At 39.5% G+C, this 22,359-nt stretch overlaps 2 protein-coding genes across 5 annotated transcripts; both read right to left on the bottom strand.

The window, feature by feature from the left end:
- Positions 1–339: 339 nt before the first annotated feature.
- On the bottom strand, positions 340–9,475 carry LOC142053129 (carboxymethylenebutenolidase homolog). Of its 3 annotated transcripts, none has more exons than XM_075084286.1 (9): positions 9,301–9,475; positions 8,805–8,888; positions 7,788–8,246; positions 7,490–7,555; positions 5,537–5,759; positions 4,641–4,748; positions 3,420–3,562; positions 1,856–1,947; positions 340–843 (listed from the first exon to the last, which is right to left on the bottom strand). In XM_075084286.1, exons 5-9 carry the CDS (start codon positions 5,749–5,751, stop codon positions 664–666), a joined length of 738 nt encoding a protein of 245 aa, XP_074940387.1. In that variant the 5' UTR covers positions 5,752–5,759; positions 7,490–7,555; positions 7,788–8,246; positions 8,805–8,888; positions 9,301–9,475; the 3' UTR covers positions 340–663. The 3 variants fall into 3 exon arrangements, with proteins under 3 accessions (XP_074940387.1, XP_074940388.1, XP_074940389.1); XM_075084287.1 differs by having other exon boundaries at positions 8,805–8,993; positions 9,301–9,410; XM_075084288.1 differs by lacking the exons at positions 8,805–8,888; positions 9,301–9,475 and adding an exon at positions 5,966–6,018 and having other exon boundaries at positions 7,788–7,876.
- Positions 9,435–21,402, bottom strand: LOC142053131 (carboxymethylenebutenolidase homolog). Of its 2 annotated transcripts, XM_075084290.1 has the most exons (7): positions 21,252–21,317; positions 18,135–18,310; positions 17,802–18,024; positions 14,989–15,096; positions 13,154–13,296; positions 12,012–12,103; positions 9,435–11,334 (listed from the first exon to the last, which is right to left on the bottom strand). In XM_075084290.1, the coding sequence occupies exons 3-7, from the start codon at positions 18,014–18,016 to the stop codon at positions 11,155–11,157; spliced, it is 738 nt and encodes a 245-aa protein (XP_074940391.1). In that variant the 5' UTR covers positions 18,017–18,024; positions 18,135–18,310; positions 21,252–21,317; the 3' UTR covers positions 9,435–11,154. The 2 variants fall into 2 exon arrangements, with proteins under 2 accessions (XP_074940391.1, XP_074940390.1); XM_075084289.1 differs by lacking the exon at positions 18,135–18,310 and having other exon boundaries at positions 21,252–21,402.
- Between the last annotated feature and the right edge of the window lie 957 nt (positions 21,403–22,359).

The following is a 22,359-nucleotide window of genomic DNA, read 5'->3' as shown; positions in this document are numbered from 1 at the left end:
CTCTTCTGAGTTTCCTGCACTTCATAGTCTCTTTGTGTCCTACCCTCCTCCCAGGTGTTCAGGTCCTTCTTCTCTGGTCCTGCATGTTCCTCTAGTCTCCTCTCCTCAGTCATGGTTCCCAACTTGTTGCAGCCCCCTTTCAGTCTGCATACATTTCTTCCCATTGTTCTTCCCCTTCCCTCTTTCTAGCTCTGCTTTTATGAATCCTGAATAGGATAATCTGTTTCCAAGAAAACATCCCAGCCTTCCAAACCAGAACTACCTTTATCTCAAAGCTGAAAATCTCACATCTCAACAGCTCTAAACACAGCTTTTAGGAGGGCATTTCACAAGCATGGGCAGAGTTTCAATGATTTTTTTATCATATTAACATTAATACAAAAAAGTGAAACTTTCAGGCTCTAGAAAATAGCCAACCTGATACTAATAATTTTAAGAGACATGAGATCCAATTTTAAAATCTTCTTTTATATTTATAGCTTTCAGCATTTGAAAAGCAATTTCTAATCATCAACTTAGAAAATAAATGCAGATAAGCAGTGTTACTGCAAAAGAGTTTTACAAAATAATTTGATGGGTTTAAGAACATTTTAATCAATATAGTCTGTATTATTTTTTTGATTTCCTACAACAACTGATTTTCTTGGGAGGCATTTATTTATGCTAAAGATATTTATTCAGCCAGTTGATCATATCCTTTCTTCCTTCCTCAATATAAGGTTTATCTTGAGGATTGATATCTTCTCTTTTGCGATGTACAAACCCATGCGTCTGTCCAGGGTAGATTTTAACTTCATAATCAACTTTACAGTTTTGTTTAAGCTTCTGCTCCAGTAGGGTCACCTGTAACACAGAATGTTCCATGTTGGCTGAGCATGGAGTTAACATGTTATGCATTTGCAGTCCTCAAATTGTCCTGGATTATACTTTTCTGGAAGACAGACAGTGTGTCCTTGCCATCATTTTCTTTTCTACTGATTTTATACCCAAATGCATTTCTGTTACTACACTTCATTTATTTATCTAGGCTTTTTTCTCCAGCAAATTAACAGCATCTGACTGTATAAAACTGCAAAATAAGTATATGGGTTATTGAAATAATACCTGTAAAGGTAAAAACACCTATTGCTCAGTGTCATGAGGTTAGCATGTAGTGCTCACTGTACAAGTTACTGTTGATAGACCTCACAAAAAAGAAATATGGGGCAAGATTTTGAATTAGTTTGAAATTGAGGGAGGCAAGGGACAGATACAAAATCAGCAGTTCAAAGCTACTGACATTTTTAGCAGGAAAATTAAAGCCAATGCCACTCAGTGAAAGTGTGTCTTCCTCTCTCATCCCCTTGATAGATAAACACCTTTCTCCAGTTATTCTCCACCTGTGCTCCCCAGGAAGGCTGTTGACAGACTACCAGAAAGGAGAAGCTCTGCAGGACAGTGGGAGAAGGAAAAGGATAGTCACAGGATTTTTTAATTCTCCTGCAACTTGTGATTCCACCAGCACAGGTGGGGACTTCAGCTGATTTTATGCACCATCGGTATGATTAAAGAGGGTCTCCTATCTTAAACTTGACAGAAGTCTTCCTTTGGATTCTTGCCCTTTTCCTTCTACAAACTCTCATATATAAATCATCTATATTTTGCAACAGAAACAGAAAGCATTTTTTTAGTGTCATGGTAAAACTTTTTGATTTGGGGATAAATGACATAAATTTGCTTAGAGCTACTGTAAGAGTTAGTGAAAGAAGAAGAAAAGTGCAAATTAGTTTTCTACTTTCTCTAAATTAAATATCAAATTACAAAAAAAAAGCATGAGAAGCATTAGAAAGATAAACATCTTTGATGGGAAATTCACCTGCTCCAATGGGATGTAGTCATCCTTTTCAGCAAAAATGAAGAAGGTGGGATGAAGCAAACTGGCTCTGTCCTCAAAGAACCTGATCACTCCTAGGGAAGAATGAGAGGCATATACAATGAGTCATGCTACTTAAAGTAGTTAAATCACTACCAAAGCTATACAGTTAAAATAAAAGTCATTCTGATCAGCTAGAGATATTCAGCTTGTAATGGAATTAAACACACTTTGCTCAAAAGTCCCTTTTGTTGTGAGAACTTCCTGTGATTTGGGATGTCATTAAAGATAGAAAGACCAGTTGTGTCTGAAAAAGTTAAGGAAGCATTGTTACATTTGCCCCATTCTTGTGGTTTTCTTTGGGCATCTGCTTCTAACGACTGTAGAGACAGGGTCCTGTGAAAGATGGACACTTTGAGCTGCTCGCCTGTAGCCTGGCATGGCCATTTTCAAGACAATTGTAAATATCCATCATTCCAGACACATGGTTAGGATTTCAGTGTACATATATTTATATTGATAGAAATTCAGAACAAACTAATATTGTAATTTTGACTGTGCAAATATATTTGAATTTAGGTAACAGTAAAACCAACTAGCTACCACCCTGGCCACTTTTTTCATTATTGAAATTATTACAACAGAAATGTAAAAAATTAGCAAGTAGCATTGGTGAATTGACTCAGCTGATCAGCAAATCGGTGCAGCAAAATAGTCCCCATAAACTTTCTGGAAAAAATACCTTCAACTTCCTTTCACCTCAAATGAATATAAGTTGTCCTGGGTTATATAGAAGTACAGAGTTTTATAACAAAAACATTAAAAGTAGCATAAATACTTCAAGAATGGAAGTGTGTGAGTGCAAGGAATAAAACAGAGAGCTAAAAAATTATTCATATTAGTAACAAGGGGCCACTGCCAGGAGTAACATTGAGGAATAAGGTGTTCATGTCATGACTTGAAGGTCTGCAGCCTGTGCAGCCCCCAGCCCAGAAGACTCATTGGCAAGAGACCCTGCACTTTAACAGAAGGACAGCAAAAAGGTTGCAGCGTATCACTACTGCCATGTCTTTCTCTGTTAGCCCAACAGGGAAATAGAGTACAGACATGTGTGTCAAACAGGTTTTCCAGAGCATGAAACGCAGACGGTGCGCAGCAACCTGTCCTAAGACTTATTCAGACTGAGGTAAGCAAGATACCATGGTAAAGATCCACCTCATAGTAACTGCTGGCTCCTAAAAGATATAAAAGATATGCCCAGAAACCATTTTGTCATCACCAGCCAAGAAGAACCTGAGCTGTAGTGAGGCCTTGGCATTTGGTGTCCCTTGTACGCTGTGTTGAACAGAAACGATCCTGGCCATGCCACTTGAATACATAGATCTTGCTGGTTATGATTAAGTGCAAAAATGTGAGTGTACAAAATCAAATTGCTTAAAGATTTTGTGTAATAAAATCACCTTCTTTCATAAGATGTCACACCAGCTTTGTTATAGTAATACTCCTATAGAATAAGTTCCTGCACTGGTCATGTCTGCTCAGAACGTAATAGGTATTTGAGACTTACCATAGAGGGACACCCCTGTCTTTAAAAGAGGATTTTTCAGCATCAGATGATGTACTGCTGCTCCACCCCAGCAAAACCCAATGACACCAATCTTCTTTGCACCACATCGTTCACTTAGATATTTCAGGATGACATCAGCTTCTCTGAGACATGTAAATGAAAGTGAATTAAGGCTCTACCTCTATTTCCCTGGCCTCCAAGGTGGCTGCTGCTCAGAGACTGACTGGGCATCAGTCTGCTTATGGGAGATGGTGAACGACTGTCTTTGCATCACTCCTGACTTCTGTCTTTCCTTCACTAATGAAACTGTCTTTATCTCAATCCATAAGTTTTAGTGCTTTTGTTCCTCATATTCACTCCCCTGTCCCTCCTTGGGGGGGAGTGAGTGAGTGGCAGTACAGGTGCTTGGCTGCTGGCTGGAGTCAACCCACAACACTAGTTTAGTATTAATCACTTGTAAAATACAAGAGAAAATCCAGGGGAGTAGACAAAGGAGAAAATCAGTCTTCCTAGATCACTGTTACTAGAACCTAAAGGTGATTTTATAAGCAGCAGTCCAATTAATTTCACAAATGGCAATAGCTGTCTTATGGGCTAACACCAAAGTTTGAGACACACAGCCAGTCAAGAGCATCACATTATCACAAATGTGATTATAGGTAAACTACCTCTCATCGAGGAGACAAATATTTTTCTGAAATTGTGGAAGTAAAATTGAAATTATTGCTTCAAAATCAGCAGTAACATTATGCAGTCAAGCTACATGTCAGATAAAAATGGGAAAATATAGCTAGAAGACTGGGAAAGTAGTATGCTTTGAACTATCTGGGACCGGATGGGGAGCAGGACCAATGTTCTTTAGTTAAATAGTGTTTGGTGACTACGCTTGCACCCCATCTGAAATCCATGGAAGTTGTGCCTGCCTGCGGGAACTGAATCAAACTGAAGTGGAAGGAGTGAGCTGCATTTTCTAGCCTTTGCCAGTTCTTTTCTTTTGAGTCATTCATCTCACTTCTACCATCTGCACGGCTCAACAGTGGGCACTTTTATTCTCGTTCAAAATTCTACTTTTCTCCAAAAAGCTCCCCTCACATAACTAAAAACTTGACCCATGAGCTGCATGAAATTAATAATTTAGGAACTAATCCTGCGTCTTTACTGAGGCAAAGATTCCTACGAAAGAAGGATGTCCACTTGCTTGACAAGGAACAATGATTGTACATGTCTATTTTGCTGGCATTTCGGGTCTTCAGCCAGTTATCGAAAGACGCCCAGTCATTAGAAGGCTTCCAAGCTTCTTGTCCCACAAAAAAGTCTGGGCAGATGGCTCTGCAAGAAAAAAGAAAACATTTTGATGCCCATGAAATAATATTGAGAAAGGATTAAAGAAAATTCCATGTGTACTATACAACAAATTCATTTTGTTGAATATGCATAGAATTTAATCTACATCAAAGCACTGTATAAGCAACCGTCATTATTACTCTGTGCTAATAAGGAGATTTAGCATAACTTTTGGAACATTTTGCCCTGTGAAAATTCATTCATTTATTTGACAAATTGTTAACTGCAGTTCAAAATCCTTGGTGGTTTCCTACCAAATTTCGAAAACAAACAAACAAACTACAATTTACATGGCATTACCTTCATTTGGGCTAGAAGGAATGCTAACATAGTAATACAGGAAAGGGGACATCCAATATGCTTTTCACATATTTGATGACTTGTTTCTTTCTTTGGCACAAGCTGATACACTTTATCTTCATGGAATGACTTTCAGCTTCTCTGGAATTTTTACTGTAAGAGCAAAGTTGCACAGATGCCACGTTGGGAGGGAGGAAGCAGGCTGCTTCAGGCTCATGGAGGATGAAAGACGCATAACAAGATTTTCTGTTTTCCCTCTCTTCTTCTGTGCTTGCCTACTATCTCATTACGGTAGGACTATTTAACTGTATTAGACTTCTTACACTGTTTTAACAAACAGGAAGCTCTTTAGAGAAACACCTAAGTGAAGCCTATGAAATTATTTGTGTTGGTATGGTTTGTATAAAAAAAAGGAAATGGTTCAACAAACTTTCTTATTGAAAAGACACTTCGAAAACAGTAGTATTTCTTACATGTATCCATTAGCTGCAAGCATATCAGCCATGTATCTGGTGTTTGGGAGTTGCCATCCAAATATATCATGAATCACAATCACAGCTTTGTCCACGCTGGCAGGTGGTTTGCAAACGTACGCCTTGATGTGCTCGACTTGTACTTCCTGCCCACGGCCTCCATAGTCAAACCTGTCTCCAATATCACATGGGCAGGGCCTCGATTCATTAGCCATGTGTGATACTAAAGAACAAATAACATTCAGATGTGAATATCCCAGCATACCATACTGAAAAACATTAAAACGCAGCAGTATCATAGATTATCGAATTTTTGAATCATTACAGTAGTATTGTGAACATACTGATTACTGTTAGATCTAAAATGCAACATTGGTCAATAAGCCCCATTGGGTTGTTTTGTATAAATAATAATCTTGTTGAAGTTACTTATGTTATGAACTCTTCAGCAGGGACCTGGTACATACATAGGCTTCTGCACCCTACAGTAATAGAGTAAAAATAAAGTTAAGACCAACTAGCCAGGCAACCATCGCAAGTTATTTAAATAGCGATGAAGCCAGTTATTTCACTCTTCATCGTGAGGTGCCCCTGTCAGGAATGCATAACTTTCTTTAGTATAGACTGTAACGGCTTAACACAGGACTTAGCATTTTGAAGGGGGGGGGCGGGGGGAAGAGTTACTGTGTAGAAAGATACAATTACACTTAGATTAACTGTGATATTTTCCTCCAGAGACTTAAAATATTCCATAGCTGACCTTTTCAGGTCAAGAAATTATTTTTCTAAACCAGCTTTAGCATCAGATACTGCAGACTTCTGAAGGAGGATACTAAAGGGAGGTGCCAATAAAAACATATCAGTGAAAGCCAGAGTACAAAATTATATTTATCTAATATTAAATAAGGAATACATTCAACCCCCAAGACAGGAAAAAAGAAAACTGAACATAAGGAAAGAAGCTTAAGTTGAGCCAAATATTTTATGAACAAGGTAACAGTAAGACACGGTTAATTTTTTTACAAACTATTGCTTAAACAAAAATAAACAAGTAATTCACAAAGGTCAAAAAATGCCAGCCAAATATAACACAGATTTATGTAACTCTTTGGTCTCAAGTTAATGATTTTATGCCACTGACCTTAGGTTAACCAGCTGGGTGAACTGACTTCATATTGCTGCAAAATTACTCAAATAACATATTTGAATATGCACAGAGTATCTCCAAATTATTAAAGAATGTGGAGATAGTTTAGATAAAGCTTTACTTAAACTGTCTACAGGTAAATGGTGTGCACTAAGAGAATTTTGCTAGTACAGAAACAAGGATGTTCAAACTTGACCATGCCAAACATACAGAGAGAAATGGGAAAAAAAGGGTTACTGAACAGTCCCTGCAGTAGCAGAACTTACATAATTGTGGCACTAAAGGGACAGCTTTAGGAAAACAAGCAAGCAACCAACTTTAGAGCCAGGCAATTTGCACAGATTTCCATGGACCAAGATGTTCTGGATTTGCAGGATTTAAAACTGAGAATATCCCAAGCAGTATTAGCAGGGATAGGGTTGCAGATGTCGGGAGATTTCATTTTCACAGATCAATTCAAGACAAGCTCTATCTTACATGAAAGCTGTATTAACTCTGGGAACATATTTATACTAATCCTCTACATTTTTTTTAATAAGCCACACCCACCCATAGGTGTTTTTTCCCACATGTAGTCTCGCATAGAGGACTTCTAATTTAAAATAAGTCTATCAGGAAAAAATGAATTAATAGATGAGCATATAAGACAAAATACAGTTTAAATATATAATAGGAGAGAGAAGATAACTAGTTTCCATCCACAAACATTTCCTTTCGATTAGACCAAAATATTAAAAAAACCAGCAACTGAATATTAAAGAAACATGTATTTCAGAACTCTAGAAGCAAAACCACAATTCCCTTACCAGTCAGTATATCCTTTCACTTTCAACAGACTCTCCTGAGTCCTCCTCCTGAGAGGTCTTCCTCACCTCAGGAGGGAAAAGAAAAGGTTTCTGAATCGTCATCTCAAACAATTAGGGAAGAAAGTAGCACCCTGATAGCATTTAAATGAGCATGCACTCTTCAAAAAAGCACATAGAAAAAACAAAAGTCCCCCAAATATGCCAAGTCAGACCTCAGCACGCACTTGTTTTACATTTCGCAGGAGGCAAAGCCATAAAAGTTTTTAAAAAAACAAAACAAAACAAAACCCACACATACCTGTAGCGCAGCAAGCGAGTCCGATAGCAGAGGCAAGTCGCAAGAGCTCTGCGTGGATGTTACCTCTGAATGTAATTCCAGAAGAAAGTGCTAACTCAGAACGAAAGGGGTGAGTGCAAGGATCAGGTTTCTTCAAATAAGAGTTACGTAAGTTGCTGCCTTTACCTTTGCATGTCGCAGAGCCACAAAGTTGACAGTTCACTTAAAGCCGATAATTTTATTGATGGTGTAGGCAGGGTGTGCTGCTGCGAGGAGTACTGCTATAAACCTTCCTTTTAACTTACACAAAACAGTATTAAGCATTGGAGGTCTTTTCAGGTTAGGAAACATGTTGACTTAGCTGAGCCACTCATTTAGACAAAACTTTTTTTTCTTTTAAAGGGCGTTCCTTTGTTTTCAAAGGTTGGGTTAGTATCACTTTTAAACATTACGTTGGCATTATTTCCTCAGACTATTCATCTGTTGGTAAAAGACATATCAAAAGTCATCAGTGGGGTGAAGTAGTGAAGCAGACACATCGTTTCAAAGCTCTATGCAAGACAAAGCTTATATAGCATAGGAAAAATACTTTATCTTTCAGAGTGAAAATAAACACATAAAAAGGTAACAGTTTCATAGATTGCTGTGCATGTCATTATAATAAGTGTTTAAAATGCCGATACATTATTATCCTATCACAGGACATTCGATACATTTTTTTTATTTTTGAATTAAAGTCACTGCCTGATCCTTGTAACCCTCCCATCTCTTGATTTTCTTTTTATTGGATTATTAGAATTATTCTTTAAAGAGCTTTATCTAAGGATATTAGCAATCCAAAATTCACTGTTTCCTCAGAGGCACGTCTGAAATGTAGCACTAAATGCACATTAGTCTACCACATTTTGCCTTGGGAAAGTAGCCAGCCTTACAATTTAGTCCTCATATATAATCTGTTTTCCCATATTCTAAATAACTTTGTCAATGTTATTTATTTACAATTCCTAAAATGAAGTCAAATGAATGAAAAAAACCTACCAGAGAATTCCAGAGTGAAGTCATACAGTTCAAAACCCGACCCTTTCGCTTTGGTTTGGATATTTGGCTTTTCCCACTTGTATACTACAAACAACAAATTACAGCACACAGGGGGCTTAGATACTCCATAGCAACCTCAAAGAACAGTTGTAAAATAAAAGCGAGGAAAATTGGCAGTTTAACTCATTCCTAGAAAAGAGAAATGACAGCAATGCTTGCAGAACCTCCTTTCCGCTGAAGCTGCTTAACCACATTTCCACTCCCTAGTCACAGTAATGCAGCTCCAGAATTTCTCCCATATACAGAGGACTATTCCCCTTTACGTTAATATTAACAATAAACTTTAGAAATGGCTTTTAATTTGATTTCCTGTTGATTCCATATTCCTTGCTAGGCAATCCATGGAGGTTTTTTTACTTATAAGTCAAAACTTAATTCAACACATTCATGATCTCTAAACGTGCAGTTGGTTGTGCTTTGTACTGTAAACACGTACCTCTTTTGGATCCCGCATTTCCGGCTCTCAGTGACTTAGAGTTTTATCGTGAAGATGCGGATGTACTTGTAGTAACTCGTAGCTACCATTTCACTTCAAACAAATGCTGCATCTCAGTTCGGTTTTTTCTTTTTGCTTAGTCAGGGTGTCAGTGTTACAGTACACATGCCACTCTGGTATTTATGAATGACTGCTCTTCTCTAAATAAATGACCCGATCGTCCTCTCGCACATTAGCTAACCGTCTAATGCTGATGGAACTCCATTAATGTGGAATCACCCCAGGTTCCACACTGGGGTAACTAAGGTACAATAAACTTCCAGACCTCTACCTTCTTCCCCTGGAAAAAGGTGTTATAAGAGCTGTATCACCCAGGTAACAGCTGGATCAATACATTACATATGGATGGTATCATATGAAAAGCAGCACTTAATCAGCAGCCGCAGACCAGAATTCTCTGAAGACCTCCCCACAGGGAAGAGGGGGAAGACCTCCCCACAGGGAAGGAGGACCATTAGCAGCATGTAAAGGAAGAAAACATGGATGGGAAAAAGCAAAATAAATTAAAATCCCATTGAGAGAGAGATGGTTAATACATACTGTTGACTATTTTTAAATTACACAGCACAACATATATTTCTCTGATAGCATAACAGTTTAATTTGAGAGATTGTCATTAGTAAAATTAAGGCTTTCCTAAATTCCATTTTCTTCCCATTAAATCACATAGCAGTCTTTACCAGTAGCACTGAGAAGGTCAAAAGGGACATACATTATTTTCTTTTTTCTTCTCTTGTAACTTTAGAAGTACCAGCACCCAGTGAAGACACTAGGCAGCTGGTTTCAAACCAACAAGCACGAGCCTATCTCCCCATGAGGCATAATTAAACTAACTGTGGAATTCACTGTCTTAGGGTGTGCTAGAGGTCAGTGTTTCAAGCAGGTTCAAAAAGGGACTGGCAAATTCACAGAGGTTAGGTCACTGGTGGCCATTCTACATGCTGCTCTAGTGGCAACATCCAGCTCAGGAACCCCCTGAACGGCCGGCTGCCAGGGTGCGGAGTGAGAGGGGAAATGCCCTACGCAGCCACTGCTGGCCACTGACGGAGGCTGGGTGCTGAGGTAGATGCAGTCTTGAGCTGATGCAACACAGAGATTTTTGTCATATCATCAATGGAAAAGTTACATTAAAGATACATTGCAGAAAAACATGAAACAATGCTTTAAGCAGCAACCATGGTTTGTAAGCCACATATTAAAATGCCCTGCCTCCAGATTGCATTGTACTTCTGAATTCCTAAACTGACCAGGAAATCATCTATAGAGTTGCACAGAACCAAAGCTAACCTGAGAAGGTAGTACCCCATCTGAGTAACCCTAGCCACAAGTTTTGAAAGAAGACATGCCCGCTTATGTCACCTGTTAAATGCACATCTGCCACCAGGGTAGAAGTCAAAGAAGTTTAGACTTTCAAAATGAGCTTCACCATACAATGTATTTGTCCCTGAATTTTGGGCTTGTGATTTATGCGGAACTTAGATGAACAGTGGCCTTAATACACAAAGAGATTAATTTACCATCAGCCTACCTTACTTGGAGCTTTACGATCAAGCTCAGGGAACTGGAGAATATTAAAACATCACACTACTAGGTGAAATCTGAGACTTCTTCAAAAGAAGAAACTATGAAAGTATCAGAGAAAATCTACTAACAAAAAAACATCTAAAATATTCTGTTTGCTTTTTTCTTTAATTTATATTTCAGCAAACTCCTCTCCAATTTTCTAAAATCTGTTACCAAAAATCTCCAGTGTATTACATAATTGTGTTACAAAGTAAGTTGCTTGCTCTTCTATTAAATGTATTTATTCAGCCAGTTGATCATATCCTTTCTTCCTTCCTCAATATAAGGCTTATCTTGAGGATTGATATCTTCTCTTCTGCGATGTACAAAACCATGAGTTTGTCCGGGATAAATCTTAACTTCAAAATCGACTTTACAATTGTTCTTTAGCTTCTGCTCCAGCAGAGTGATCTGTAGTATAGAGCATAGTAGTAGTTACATTAATATAGCCATATTCCATGCTGCCAGCCCTCAGCTTATTCATAGCTTACCTCCCTAATTTATCATTCATGCTAGACACTAATAACCAAGCCCCATATGGGCAAAACAGAAAGTAAAATTATATAAAGAAAAAACACCTTTGCAGTAAAGGGTCTATAAAATTTGTTAGAATATAAAGGCAGGTCCAACAACCTGCAAAGATATGTATATAACAAAAGTATTTCCTACCTGTGAAATATATGACAGTGCTAAATACACTATAACTGAACAAAAACCTTCTAACAGACATCTATGGATGCAGTTTGGCATATCCTACACAGTTTATGGGTTCCTAGGACCAACAGAAAACAGTGTCATACAGCAAAGGATAGCTCCCAGAGTAGAGTACTACAAAACAGCAGTGGGATTTTGATAAAACTTTGTTACCTGGGTTACTAGACATACTTTTACAAAAGGAAGAGACTTAAGGGAAAAAAAATCTAGTTTTCATTCTTTGTCTAGGTTACATTATCCCTTCTATCTCTTGCTCCACCTCTCTGCTTATTTTTTGACCTTCAAGCACTATTATGATGCTGAGTTTTGACTCCCAATTCAGGATGGAAATATAACCATGCCAAAATGAAAGAAGATGTAGGTTATTAGCATACCTGATGAAGGGGAATGAAGTCATCTTTTTCAGCAAAAATGAAAAATGTAGGGTTCAGGAGATTAGATACATCATCAGAATCCTTGATTAGTCCTAGAAAACATTGAAGTAACAAAGAAACTCTTCAATTTTTATCTGAAATGCAGATTCAAATACAACACACTGCTTCTGAGGTGAAGTTTTCATGTCTCATGCAATATGTAGCCATAAATATTAGCTTTACTTTCAAGCTACTGTAACCATGGCTCCTAGAAGAATAGCCTCCTAGATTAAAACTATTTAAGTCAGCTTGAATTCTTTTGAACTGACTGAGAAAGCCAATGCTTTATTAAGTAGACCAAAATTTGCATTCTGAGAACGTTAACAAATGGCAGCTTAGCTATCCCAGCTTCTTGAGCAAAGCATAAAAAGAAAGCTGGTGTTAAAGTAACCACAGTCTAACTTTACACAGTAGCTACATCAAAAATAACACTCTCTGCTCCCGGGTGAGGTTCTAGCTCTGCAGCATGCAGGAAACAGGAAAAGGGAGCTAAATTGGGAAGGTGACCAAAGGACAACATGTCTCTCTGTTCAGTCCTGAAATACATGGCTGCCATGACCCATTCTGAAACTAGGAGTGAATATCCTCACCACCATCTTCTTTGCATGATATCTTTCCTACTCTGATGAAAATTAGAATAGAATAGAATAGAATAGAATAGAATAGAATAGAATAGAATAGAATAGAATAGAATAGAATAGAATAGAATAGAATAGAATAGAATAGAATAGAATAATTTCAGTTGGAAGGGACCTACAACAATCATCTAGTCCAACTGCCCGACCATTTCAGGGCTTACCAAAAGTTAAAGCATGTCGTTAAGGTCATTGTCCAAACGCCTCTTAAACACTGACAGGCTTGGGGCATCGACGACCTCTCTAGGCAGCCTGTCCCAGTGTTCGACCACCCTCTCGCTAAAGAAATGCTTCCTCATGTCCAGTCCGAACCTCCCCTGCCTCAGCTTTGAACCATTCCCATGCAAAATATCTCTCTTCATAAGCTGACAGCCTCATTTGAAGAAATAATGCTAGATCAAATACTTAAACTACACAATATACATATGCATATGTACCTGTTTGCGTTACATCCTTGTATTTACCTACCATAGAGAGATACACCAGCTTTCAATTCTGAGTACGTCATCATCAGGTGATGTACAGCAACACCACCCCAGCAAAAACCAATGACCCCTAATTTCTTTGCACCACACTGTTCCTTTAGATATTTCAGGACAGCATCAGCTTCTCTGGAACATATAAGCAAAGGCAAATTAAGTGTCCATAGTAAAACCAGTATTTGAAAATATGAAAAGAATATGTAGAGATGCATATAAGTGTCCCTATATCATACTGCTATTATATTTTCTTTCATATACTTTTAATAAACCATTATCTCAGACAAATATGAGCAATTGCTAACCTGAAATTATGAGAAAGAGATTAAAAAAAGAACTGAATGGACTCAAATAAAAATGCGACATGAAAAACATACATCGAAGGAAACCTAAAGGGATGGAATGGAAAGTAGATGATTGATTAAACACCTACCTAAGAGTTGTAAGAGCCTAAAATTCTCTGAGAAGCTGGATGAATTTTTGCTTTGTAAACATAGATAGAAAAAGTAATAAAAACCTCTCTAGAAAATACTATTCATTAGACAGTCAAAATGCTGACAATAACTCTAAGTTAGCATCTGAAATATTTGCTGCAGGAAAGTCAATGTAACCAACATGGTAGACATTTTCAGAATTTACAATGTAGCTTGAAATACAGTTTGCCCAGATGCTCTTTTCTGAAAATACCCATTTACTCCTGAAGCAGGTAACACCATGCAGAGGCAGTAAAGAGAAAGTATTGGTGGGAGAGAGGTAGCAGTTAAGTCTTTTATATCACCTCAGGACTACATTTTCAGCCCCAGTGCCTTGACCCCTGGGACACACAAGCTGGCAAGACATCAGCCTCGCAGATAGCACATTATTTGCCAACACACAAACACACACAGAGAAGCAATTAAGTGCCAAAAAATTCTTTCTCCACTGAGCTGACACTTGAAACATGTGAATTGCCTGTAAGAAATGCCAGGCAGAGCCCAACCCCTCCTTCCCATTGCAGCAGAGAGGGGACAGATTCCAAACTAAAAAGTTTCCACAACAACTGACCCCTCTGAGACAGGAGCTTTCTGGAAATGATTCAGTTATGTCTCCCATAACCTTCTCACCAAATACCTAAGCCCAGAAACCTTCAACATAGCTACTCCCAACAGTCCAAGAAAGATATTTGCTCTCCCAGGAAGTTAATTAGTTTGGCCTCTAATTAGTCTGACCCCTTCTCAGTATTGCCGTGCCAACAGCTTCCTTCTGTGTTATTAAGGCAGCCGCTCCTTAATAGGGGCTCTGCCTTAAGGGCCCCTGGCACTGCCGCTGATACTCCTCCTGGCTCCCAGCACCCTCTCCCCTAGGGAGCTGCCAGCCCTCACTGCACCCTACGAACAGGTGATCCAGCTACTGGGGACCAGCTGCCCCATGCTGGGCAAGTACAATGGTGCAACCAAAAACTTTTTTTCTTTCCATACAACATCTTAAAGTATCAGTCTGTTACACTCAGTGGAACTTAGGATGAGAATTATGCTTTCTCCCTCCTTGTGCCACCAGTCATTTTTAAGCCATGCTTTTTGAGGCAGAGGAAGCAATTGGCAGTCTATGGTATCAACATTAGATGACAAAATGCTTCACTAAGCCACTACTGCAAGAGTTGTCCTTGAACTCTGTTCAAGGCAAACTAATAGGTCACCGATTCCATCCATTTCTAAAGAGTAATTTAAAAAGGCCACCTTCACTGGTACATTGGCTGCACCTAATCTCAAAGGAAAAAAAAAAGGAAAAAACCAAGCAATATCTGACAGCAACAGGCAATGTGATATCCAGCTTCTGACACCTTACTTGTTTATTTTCCTGGCATCTCGAGTTTTCAGCCAATCATCGAACTTGGACCAGTCATCAGAAGGCTTCCAAGCTTCTCTTCCTGCAAAAAAGTCTGGGCAGATGGCTCTGCACTCACAGACACACACACAAAAAACCCAAAATTGAATGAATTAATCAAACACTGAGATTTTTTTGGCCCTTCATGGCATGGAAAGTTTCTATCCAGGCATAACTTTGTTTTGATTCCTTTTTTCCTAAGAAAGTAATGTTTTTGAACATCATTGTTAACTAGTCTACAGAAATGCCTATTAGCTTTAGAAAACATTTATAGGTATCTATATAGGCTCTTTTCAATGAATAAACCACAAAATACAAATTGTGGTACAAACCTGGAAAATAGAAGTATTTTTATCCCTAGTATTTTATCTGTTTTGAGTACATAATTTGAAACTATACAACAGTAAAACAATCGATTATCTTTTAAAGGATGGTCAAAGTAGATCCTGATTACAACAATTTTAGATTTTGCATACAACATAATACCATTTAACATAAATCCGTCATTAATGGGTTCCATTTAAATGAAGACAATTATGTAAAATAGTTATTTACTACAGAGCACATCATAAGGCTTACTTATGGGCTAGAAAAAAAACCCACCTGATGGACTGAGGTCAGCAAAGAACAAGTGAAAGGAAAACATGTGGGAAGAAAGGGAGGAGTGTTTTACTGTGGACATCATTTGGTGACTGGGAAAAGGGAAGTACAGTAAGAGTTCAGTCAGTACTAAAGAGTTCCCACACCACAGGGGTGCCCAAACCCAGGCTCAGGACAACCTCAGCTGAAATGTGTTGTGTGACCAGGAGCAGAGCTGTGATGGTGCAGTCACTAGTGGATAATATAGTCTCCTCATGCAGAAGAAAACAAGCAGGGACTCTAGAGGCTGCTGTCACTAGGTCACACCCCCAGATGCTGCTGTGTGATCTCCCAAGCCCAGCCCACAGGGAAGCAATGGGATCCCTGGGAAACTCCTATCACCTTTCACTTATTAAATGCCTTTGGTTCTCCCCCTCCTCAGACACACAGTATGTATCACACAGTGAAATTAGTTAATCTGTTTGGCCTAAAGCAGACCAAAGTATGTTGCAAACTTTTTTTTTCCTTCTTACTGTGTTTTTGATCATTTCTGTAAAAAAAAAAACAAAACAGTGACATCCATAGCACACTTGTGTTTGGAAAGGTATGGGCAAAACTGCACAACATTTGGATACGTACCTGTCAGAAAGGGTACATATTGCTTTGAAAGTGAACCTTTCCAAGCCCACGTAGAAGAACAGGTTCTTCTCCACCCAAACTAGCCTGGTAAGAGACTACAAGCTATCAGTCTTAATGTGGTCTCTGCAATACAGCTCCCATAGCTCCTCATCCCATAGAGCACTAGGGAAAAATCCAGCTATTTTCCTCTCAATAAACACTGGTGCACCAGTTCAGCAGCATCTTGAAGCAATCAGGGAAGACACACATGGCCTCTCTTCATTCAGACACTGCTGCCTGAAAACTCTCAGCTCTCCTCCTGCCTGCAGCAATGGGGACACCACCCATCTTCCCTTGACTGCTACAATATTAACAGTACGGGCGGAGGGAAAGGAGGTATTACAAAAAGAAGTATGACATGGCATGAATCACAAGGAAAAATCACAGGAATTAAGGTAGTATGGAGAAATACCAGTTCATCAGGCACTGGGTACTTTTGACTGAGTGGACTCTTAATGTAGTAAGGAAGCGCACTCTCATACTAGCGATTTGCCAGTATTTTGCACAGCCTGAAAGGTGTACATCCAGTGTCATGCTGAGAATGATTGCATTTAGTCACAAGACAAACATAGGAGCAGAATAGGGGATGTCAAGTTCTCAGGGAAGACAGTAGAAAGGAGCAGACTACAGACCAATTCATTGTTCCAGTGTAGCCAAAACCCCTAACCCTCACAAAGGTAGTATCTTTATCTTGCAGAGACATAGAGCTCCTTTCAGCTCCACAGACAGATCTCAACCACATGGCAACTGTCTGCTGACATCTGACTTCCCTCATGCTCCATAGGCTGAGAGCATTAAAGGACTACTCTCTCAAAACTAGACCACTACAGAATTAAGTTGAGTTTTGCTTTTGGAACTGCAGGCCAGTCTCAACCCTATAGGAATGCTTGTAATGTATGCTGCAAATACAGTACCTTGCAGCATATCAATTTATTGCAAGACATTGTTGCATTTTGGAATTTAACTGCTGGAGGGCATCAAAAATGAATGTAAAAAATTTGCAGGATTGCATTGAATACCCCATGCGTACATATGAATCATTCATATGCACATATTCAATGTGCATATCCAATATCATATTCAAAATATATGACATTCATTCATATTTCTGATGGTGACAATTTTTTAAAATCCCATCATATAATTTAGCTTGAACGACTGTTTATTTTAAAAAGACTTCTAAAAACAGAATACACACTTGTGTTTCAGAACACACTAGCTTTTTAAAGCCATCTCACATGGCTGGGAAAATTATCAGAATCACTTTTTACTGCATCCTGCTTTCAATATTCTACACATCCTATGTGTGCGGTCACTCCTGTAAACAGCGAAGTATGAAAGAAGCATGCTGTACTCTGCAACATTGCACAGCAATGCTCCTTTGTGTTTTTGTATTATGGAAATATATCACTCAAGCTGCCCTGGTAAGTTTCCTCCCATATATAGGGATAACAGTTCTAATGTAAAGCTAGAAATCATTAAGAGTGGGATTTCTTGGAGAAGAAAAGATTTCTTACATGTATCCATTAGCTGCAAGCATATCAGCCATGTATCTGGTGTTTGGGAGTTGCCATCCAAATATATCATGAATCACAATCACAGCTTTGTCCACGCTGGCAGGTGGTTTGCAAACGTACGCCTTGATGTGCTCGACTTGTACTTCCTGCCCACGGCCTCCATAGTCAAACCTGTCTCCAATATCACATGGGCAGGGCCTCGATTCATTAGCCATCTAGGAATCTGCAGGAAAGCAAAAAGGACAAAGAGTAACATAATTTATTTGCATGAACAACTGTGATTATGGGTCATAATCTTCATGCAGTCCCCTCCAGACACCTAGTAATACCCACCTGACACTGCAAGGTTAGAAGTGAAAGCTCCAGCTGCTTTTTGTAAACAGGCTCTTGACACTAGCCCTCTCTGGTTGCCACAAATATTCAGGAATTCCAGGTCAGTCAGCATAACCCAGGAGTAGAGTAAGGCCAGAAGAAGGGCTTATGTCAGTCCGCCATTCCTGGCTTTGTGCCTGGAGCAATCCAGCATGTGATAACTACATTTCCATGTGATGTCCCCACACACTTTGCGTCATAACCTCCTTTCATTTGTCATACAGCTCCTCCTCACAGGCTGGCACCTGGTAACCTCTTGCTGTTACTCCTGTGAGACCCCACTCTCACCACACTGCTTTTCTGACTACTTTTTCCCCTTCAAGTTTTCATTGTGCATGTCCCCTTTCCCCTCCTCCATGGGGAATCCAAGGCTGCTGCTGCTGCCTACACACAGTTTGCTGGTTCATTATATCTGGTGCTGTGCGCAGCCCTTTCCCAGGGAGCACATCATTAACTGGCATCTCTAAAAGTTTTAATAAATCAACTTGAAGAAGCTAAATCAGCAGAGGATTTTCTCTGAGAGCTACTTACTATGTAATCTGAAGTGAGAGTGGCCAGAGGAATTCAGAGACACACACCGGTGTTATACATATAACATACCCTCATACATCACAGAAATGACACTTCTTTAGAGACACACATTTTAACAGACAAACTGGAAACTACTCCACTTCTCCCCAAGTGAAGAAAGGTTTCTGAAAACCTTATGACCTACGAGGCCTTCTCAGAAGAGTCCTTCAAGCTCAGTTCCTTTCAACTGGAGATAGGCCACTGTAGCATCTTTTGAAACTCAGGTAATTTCTGGTGCCCCCTACTCTTCCTCCTCCACCAAGCATTAGGTAGTTACACACACAGCCTTTTTTCTACCCTAGTCTGAGAAGCTGTTTAACCTAGCTCTGCTGTCACTCTTAACTGATCAAAAGGGCACTGTTTTCTTATTAACGAGAGCTAGTCTCTCTTCCCATGTAAATGCATGCACTGGAATGATATTCCTTGGTCTGGCTGCTTCCCTTACTAAACTGAAACACAGCATGCTGGCAATAAAAATCAAATGCATTCTTCAATGCTTAACCATTTTTTGCTGGGGATGTCTCTTAACCATTTATCCCCTTCTAGACTTTCTAATTAATTCAAACAGATGTCATACAAGACCTTTAATGCACTTAACACTTCCTACCCTCTCAACTTCTCTGCTACAAATGTGTGTAACATGGTAAATGGTATTAAAAACAAAACAAGAAAACACAGTGGACAACAAAACAAATTACTCCAAATCCTGCCTCTTTACACCAGTTATACTCTTTACATAGGACAGTGTGCTTTGGGGTGACACATGGAGAGGTTCCCAGCACCAAGAACTGGCCCCCTTTCAGGACGTCTCTCAACAGTACCTTTTTTGAACAAAGCTCGTCTCCTGACCTTCTGCAATCAGTCACCACATAATCTCCAAAAGATGCAGCTGGAGTTTAACTTGCCAGTTAGACTGACCAGTTAGACTTTGCCAGCATTAGAATGAGGCAGAAGTACCTTTTCCAACTCTCAGGCAAAGCAAAGCTGTGAGACTTCAAACCCACTGTGTATAATTGACCAGACTCGGAACAACTCTCCTACCATCACACTTGCCAGCTGTTTTCCTCATGAGCAGCTCATCTGAGCGGAAAGCTGACAAAAATTGATTTCTATTTAAGTAAATGTCTTGTTTCTTTTAAAATAAATCTGTGTAAAAATACGTGGTAAAACACAAGCTATGTTTAAACAAAAATAACAGTATTACCAAGGTGTAATAAACAAAACCAAGATGCTGCATCAATAAGTTTTTTTAAAAATGTAAAGACTCAAAGAATGTTTAGGAATTATTCACAGAAAGGGGAAAAATCATCCTGTACTGCTGAGGCTATCCCTACAAACATGCCAAAATTCACAGCATAACCTTTCTTTGAATAGAGTGAATGCTTGGTAAAAAATACCCATTAAAATTACATGGATGCAGATTTTCAGAAGTATGTAAGAATAGTTCACAGAAGGGACTAACAGAGATGTTGAGCAGACCATGAACAAAACAGTTTTTTCTCCCTGCACCCCGTAGAATTTATCTGGTACAGCTAAAATTAATTTACATAAAAATTGCAGGAACACAGGATGTTAAAAGTTGCTTATTTTTTTAATTCTAATTTTCACCTACATGTAATTCAATCACCACAAATTCAATGAGCAGAAGGTTGTTAGTTTAGGAATCTGACTGTATTTGCAGTTTAGATCAGCTCTTTGCACTTGTAGTTGAGATCGGCTCTTTGCATTTGTGAAACTTCAAATGAAATATAGTTCAAACTTGTCTGCGGCTGAGACACACGAAGACTTTTAACATATTAACTACTCAGATTTGTTCTCCACCTAAGAAATCAGCTGCATTGCCATCTCTTTTGACTTTTCTTTCAAAGCTCTATGAAGTATGAATTGCATCATGACTTCAAAATGTTGCACGCCTTGCCTTTTTTTTTTTCCCCCCCCAAAATTTACTTGCTATACTTCATGGTCTCACAGTTTTAGACACTTTGTAACATTTTATCAAGCCCACGCATGACCTATTTAAAGCCCAGATCTGGCACTTCCATTGCCTTGATTTACCCTTCCCATTTTCAAGATTTAGGCTATTGCATAAGCCCCCTCTATAAAATAAAACCAAATAGTGAAGCAATTTTTGTAAGACCCAGTTTAGGCAGGGAGTCCAATCTGTGAACTTCTAATACTGCGGCCATAGCACAACAGCATCTGTGCTGTTCTCCCACCCACGGTGATGAGCCTGAGCCTACAGCATCAACACAGAAATAGGCAACAAGACTCGAAACAGCTCTAGTTTGAAACACATCTGTGTCTTCCCCTTCATCCTTCTATTCTTCCCATTGCTCAGAAACACCTCATCAGCCCTTTTCCTTCTTCCTCTCTGGCATGTCATCAAGGTGGCAACTCCCCATCTTCCCAACCGGCAAGCTCTGAACCTCACGTGATAGGAGTGCCGGACATGAAACTAGAAAAAGTGGTCTCTGCAAGAGTCTATATTGTAACAGAGGCTTCTCCTACCTTTAATGAGCGCTGGTGACACTTGGATGGCAGAAGTTCAGATTTACTAGCTGCTATTCTTTGAATGCCACCCCTTCAGTGGTATGTCTTTGGATTGCTTAAGGTGTGTCCCCTCCCAGATGAGTTTTAGTTTGCTGAGTCATTTTAATGTGATTTTACACAATTTCACCAATCAAATTTAAATAACAGTGAATCACAAGGAGATTCACAGAATGACAGAATCACAGAATGGCAGGGGTTGGAAGGGACCTCTGGAGGTCATCTTGTCCAACCCCGCTGCTTGAGCAGGCACACCCGGAGCAGGGGGCACAGGAACGCGTCCAGGCGGGTTTTGAATGTCTCCAGGGAAGGAGACTCCACAGCCTCCCTGGTCAGCCTGTGCCGCTGCTCTGGCACCCTCACAGGAAAGAAGTTTTTTCTCATATTGAGGTGGAACTTCCTGTGTTCCAACTTGTGCCCATTGCCCCTGGTCCTGTCGTTGGGCACCACTGAAAAGACCATTTTGGAACTAATACTGTTTGTCATGGTTAAAATTCCCTTAAGCAGCTCAGTATACCTCTATTTATATTAGTTTGTATGACAAAAAAAATATCTTACAATGAGCAAGCATAAACAGAATACCTTCAGGGTACAATTCAAATCATGCTTCTTCCAACTCATCGGCTTATCAAGTTTTAATGATATCCCAAAGCAATCTGATTTTGCCATGTACAGGAGATAGACCGATAAACATTCAGTAGTGCAAAATCAAACACAGGGTGTGACAATGTTGTATCACAACCAGGACTCCCTCTGAAGAACTCAAAAGTCCTAAGGCGGAGGTGACATTCCACCTTTTATCATAACCCAGCAGGCTACAGTGCCTTGCTGCAGGCAGAGGCAACATTCAGCAGCTTTGCTCACTACAGCTTCCCACATACTAGGAAGCCAGGTTCCCTCTGACAGTGGAAATGGACCCATGGACCATTACCATAGGATTTGACAGGGACCATTCAGAGTGTTGATTATTTCAATTAGAGCCGAGCACCTAAAAGCCTTCTTCACGACAGCCAAGGAGAGGGGCCCCATCTTGTGGACGTTTCCTGGAGCGAGGATGGCTGTGAAGCTG

The sequence above is a fragment of the Phalacrocorax aristotelis genome, chromosome 2 (assembly GCF_949628215.1).
Source record: "Phalacrocorax aristotelis chromosome 2, bGulAri2.1, whole genome shotgun sequence".
In the NCBI taxonomy this organism is placed as follows: Eukaryota; Metazoa; Chordata; class Aves; order Suliformes; family Phalacrocoracidae; genus Phalacrocorax; species Phalacrocorax aristotelis.
This window is presented reverse-complemented; position numbering and strand designations above follow the sequence as displayed.

Excerpts from the sequence above, each read along its gene's own strand:
- LOC142053131 (XM_075084289.1), bottom strand. The coding sequence starts at position 18,016 with ATGGCTAATGAATCGAGGCCCTGCCCATGTGATATTGGAGACAGGTTT. Across the intron at positions 15,097-17,801 it reads CTTGCAGCTAATGGATACAT|AGCCATCTGCCCAGACTTTT; the intron begins GTAAGAAATCTT and ends CTGTGAGTGCAG. Across the intron at positions 12,104-13,153 it reads AGCTGGTGTATCTCTCTATG|GACTAATCAAGGATTCTGAT; the intron begins GTAGGTAAATAC and ends AATGTTTTCTAG.
- LOC142053129 (XM_075084286.1), bottom strand. The coding sequence starts at position 5,751 with ATGGCTAATGAATCGAGGCCCTGCCCATGTGATATTGGAGACAGGTTT. Across the intron at positions 3,563-4,640 it reads AATGCCAGCAAAATAGACAT|AGAAGCTGATGTCATCCTGA; the intron begins GTACAATCATTG and ends TACATGTCTCAG. Across the intron at positions 1,948-3,419 it reads GACAGGGGTGTCCCTCTATG|GAGTGATCAGGTTCTTTGAG; the intron begins GTAAGTCTCAAA and ends ATTCTTCCCTAG.